General features: G+C 40.1%; 1 protein-coding gene across 1 annotated transcript; it reads left to right on the forward strand.

The window, feature by feature from the left end:
* LOC109359804 lies at nt 1,675-3,129 on the forward strand. The gene is made up of 3 exons (XM_019604501.1): nt 1,675-1,994; nt 2,154-2,688; nt 2,785-3,129. Exons 1-3 carry the CDS (start codon nt 1,675-1,677, stop codon nt 3,127-3,129), a joined length of 1,200 nt encoding a protein of 399 aa, XP_019460046.1.

Here is a 3,330-nt window from a genome sequence, read left to right on the forward strand (position 1 = left end):
GATATTGATGGAAATAAGTGTTGTTTACATTACATATGTTGATTTGACAATTGTTTATGAGAACAATTGATGAGTTTGGTTATATTACTCATGTGAATTAGATAATTGTTTATGAGAACAATTATGAGTGTGGTTATATTACTCAGGTAAATTGGATAATTGTTTACGAGAATAACTGATGAGTTATAATGTAATATGTTATATATATATACGAACTATTTTTCATATCTGAGTGTAATATTCTGAGTAAGTCCACGCTGTCAATGAATTTATGTTCATTAGATGTCTTACTCTCTCTATTTCTCTTCTTTTTCTATTGCTTGCTTTTCGGACGTGTGCTCGTGAGGTAGACAGCTTGCTCGGATTTGGAGCTACCCGTCCGTGATGTTCCAGGAGGGGACATGCAAAATTGAGGAAAGGCAGCATCCTAGCTTTGGAGTTAGCCACTAGGAGTTGCTTATCATTTGTGACTTTTGAAACACTGATGGCTTCAGCTTGTTCATGTCTTTGTTTAGTGTATGTTGGCGATGATTAATATTGTCGCCCTTTCTTTTTGGATTTTGTATATGTTGGTGGCGATGTAGTTTCCGCCTTTGTTGACTTAGTTTGTATGAACTAAATATGACTTAATCGTTTATATGCGTTGTGTTATTCAGGAAATTGTGAATCAGATTAAGTTATCATTCGATAACGATAAGTTGATTTTCCGCATTTGAGTTACTTAAAGTGATGTCCCGTAAAAGGAAGGTTTTAAAAGCAAACAATTTTATGTCACCAATTCAAAAAAAAATTCTCATTTTTTCGCAATGTTTTTGAGAAGTATTTTTCGGGGCGTTACAATGTGTATGAACATGTTTGTTGCAGTTTCTCTATGGATATCCATTGATGAAAATATAGACAATAACAACTTAGCTGATATGGAAATTGGAACTTTTTATCTTTCTTACACTTCAAGCAAACCTTTAGAAATTTTGCCCGCTAGGGTTTCTCTCCTCTCTTGATCCCAAATCGATTTAGGTTTTCTCTCCCCCTCGTAAGGGAGAGGTTTCTCCTTTGTAGCCATAACGGTTGTTGCCTTCTTTAGACACTTCCCATCTCTTTCTATCTTTTGCTAATGGAAGAAGAGAACATGGTTTTCTCTGCTACAACGACTGTCCCCAACCCCTTGGTAAAGCCGCAAGAACCTCTGGTGCCGCAAATGCTGCCCTCAAAGTCTCTTTCTGTGACAAGCTCATGGACAACGCTGTCCCGTTTCCGCCAAGAGAAGAGGTTGACCTCTTGGCCAGAAATTTGGGCAGAATCGAGTTAGAAGAAGGAAACCGGTTCCGACCTAAGATCTACATTGATGATAGAGTGTTTGAAGAATTATGTAATCCATGGAAAGATGCTCTAGTGGTGAAACTAATTGATAAACAATTGGGATTCTTTGTCATGAAGGAGTGGCTGAAATCTTTTTGGAAATTGGCTGGAATCTTTGACATCATGTATATAGACAATGGCTTCTATATGGTTAAATTTGAAAGAACTTTGGATCGTGACAAAGTCATGGAGGGAGGACCGTGGCTAATTTATGACCACTGCTTGGCTGTGAGCACATGGTCACCAGAATTTACATCTCCATCAGCCTAAGTCAACAAGACCTTTGTTTGGATTAGGTTTCCAGGACTAAACCTAATGTACTTTAACCCTGGTGTTCTGAAACTAACGGCGACAGCGGTGGGCAAGCCTATAAGAGTTGATACCAACACTCAGAATGTTGAAAGAGGTTGCTTTGCGAGAGTGTGCATGGAGATCGACTTATCTCAACCTGTGGTAGGAAAGGTTTGGATATGGGACAACTGGTATAAGGTTCAATATGAAGGCCTACACATGATTTGTACAACATGTGGTTGTTATGGTCATTATTCACACGACTGTAAAGGGGGTTTCAATAGCATGATGCAAAAGGAAACAGGCAAGCCTACGATAATAACTACCGAATCAGAAGTGGTGAGGCCATAGAATTCTAGCAGGAAGGCAAGTGTCACTGACAAAGAGACCATTGTTCATGATCACTCGGAGAATTCCCAACAAGCAAGAAATGTTGATGACAAGAGCTTTGGGGATAACCTTCAAGATAAAGATCATGGGGACTAGCTAATTGTTTCCTGTAGAAAGCGCTACAACAAACCCAAAATTGCGAGCAAGTCTGTTTGTTGTGACCCAAGGGGTTATGATAACCCTTTAAACACTAGAGGTTCCTTTGCTCACAAACAATGCAAATCCAATTCCCATGAGCATGCACGGGATAAGCAGAGTGCCCACCAGAAAAGGCCTCGAAATGAGGATCTTGCCTCGTTAGTCAATACGGGTGAAAAACTTGTGTGTGATGTTAATGATGTTGAACTTGTCGGTGAAGCTGTTCGAAGCAAAAACCCACCCAAGAACAAGGCTAAGGGTTCAAAAAACAAACATCGCCCAAGGTATATTGGGGCTGGAATGTACACCATGATGCTTGTTAGAATGGTTAGTCCTAACCACCTACAATTTATTGAGGATTCTGATTCTGAACCTCCGGAGGACAATGCTCGAAGGCCTAGTAGGGGTGATTGTTCAGTTCTATTGATCATCAACGAGGAGAACATGGAAGTTGTGCCCGAAACACAGGGGACTATGATGAAGGAGGATGAAGGACATGATATTGTCATGGTTTTCGGGTCATCCTAATTTTGTGGTGGTACTTTCTTTTATCTTTGTTTTTATGATTGAGTTTAATAATTTTTCTATTATCTCCTGGAATATCAGGGGGGGGCTGCTAGTAAGGATGCTAAGAGGTTTTTACGGGAGATGATTTCTAGACATCACCCTAGTGTTTTTGTAGTCTATGAAACCCACATCCCCTTTGATCGGGTTAAAATGTTTTGGAGTAAGCTCGTGTATTCTCAAATTGCTATTGAGGAAGCTATAGGGAACTTAGGTGGAATTTGGCTCTTATCAACCAATTGTAGTTTCTCTTTCAGTATAGTCACCCAGCACCACCAGGTTGTCACCATTAGAGTTGCTTTGGGTGAAAATAGTTGGATCCTTTATGTTGTTTATGTCAGCCCAACTCCCTCTGCTCGGGTTTTACTTTGGGATGACCTTATTTAGCTTAGGAGTACCATTTCTGCCCATTGGCTCCTTATTGGGGACTTCAATGACATACTTCTGTCCTCATAAGTTAAGGGAGGTAATTTATCCACTGCTCGTTCTGCTGTTTTTGCTGACTTGATTTCCATGTGCAATCTTCTTAACCTTGGTGCTATTAGAGGAAAATTCACCTAGGTCCAGAATTGTCGGGGTGGGAGACAG

The sequence above is a fragment of the Lupinus angustifolius genome, chromosome LG11 (genome assembly GCF_001865875.1).
Source record: "Lupinus angustifolius cultivar Tanjil chromosome LG11, LupAngTanjil_v1.0, whole genome shotgun sequence".
Taxonomy (NCBI): domain Eukaryota; kingdom Viridiplantae; phylum Streptophyta; class Magnoliopsida; order Fabales; family Fabaceae; genus Lupinus; species Lupinus angustifolius.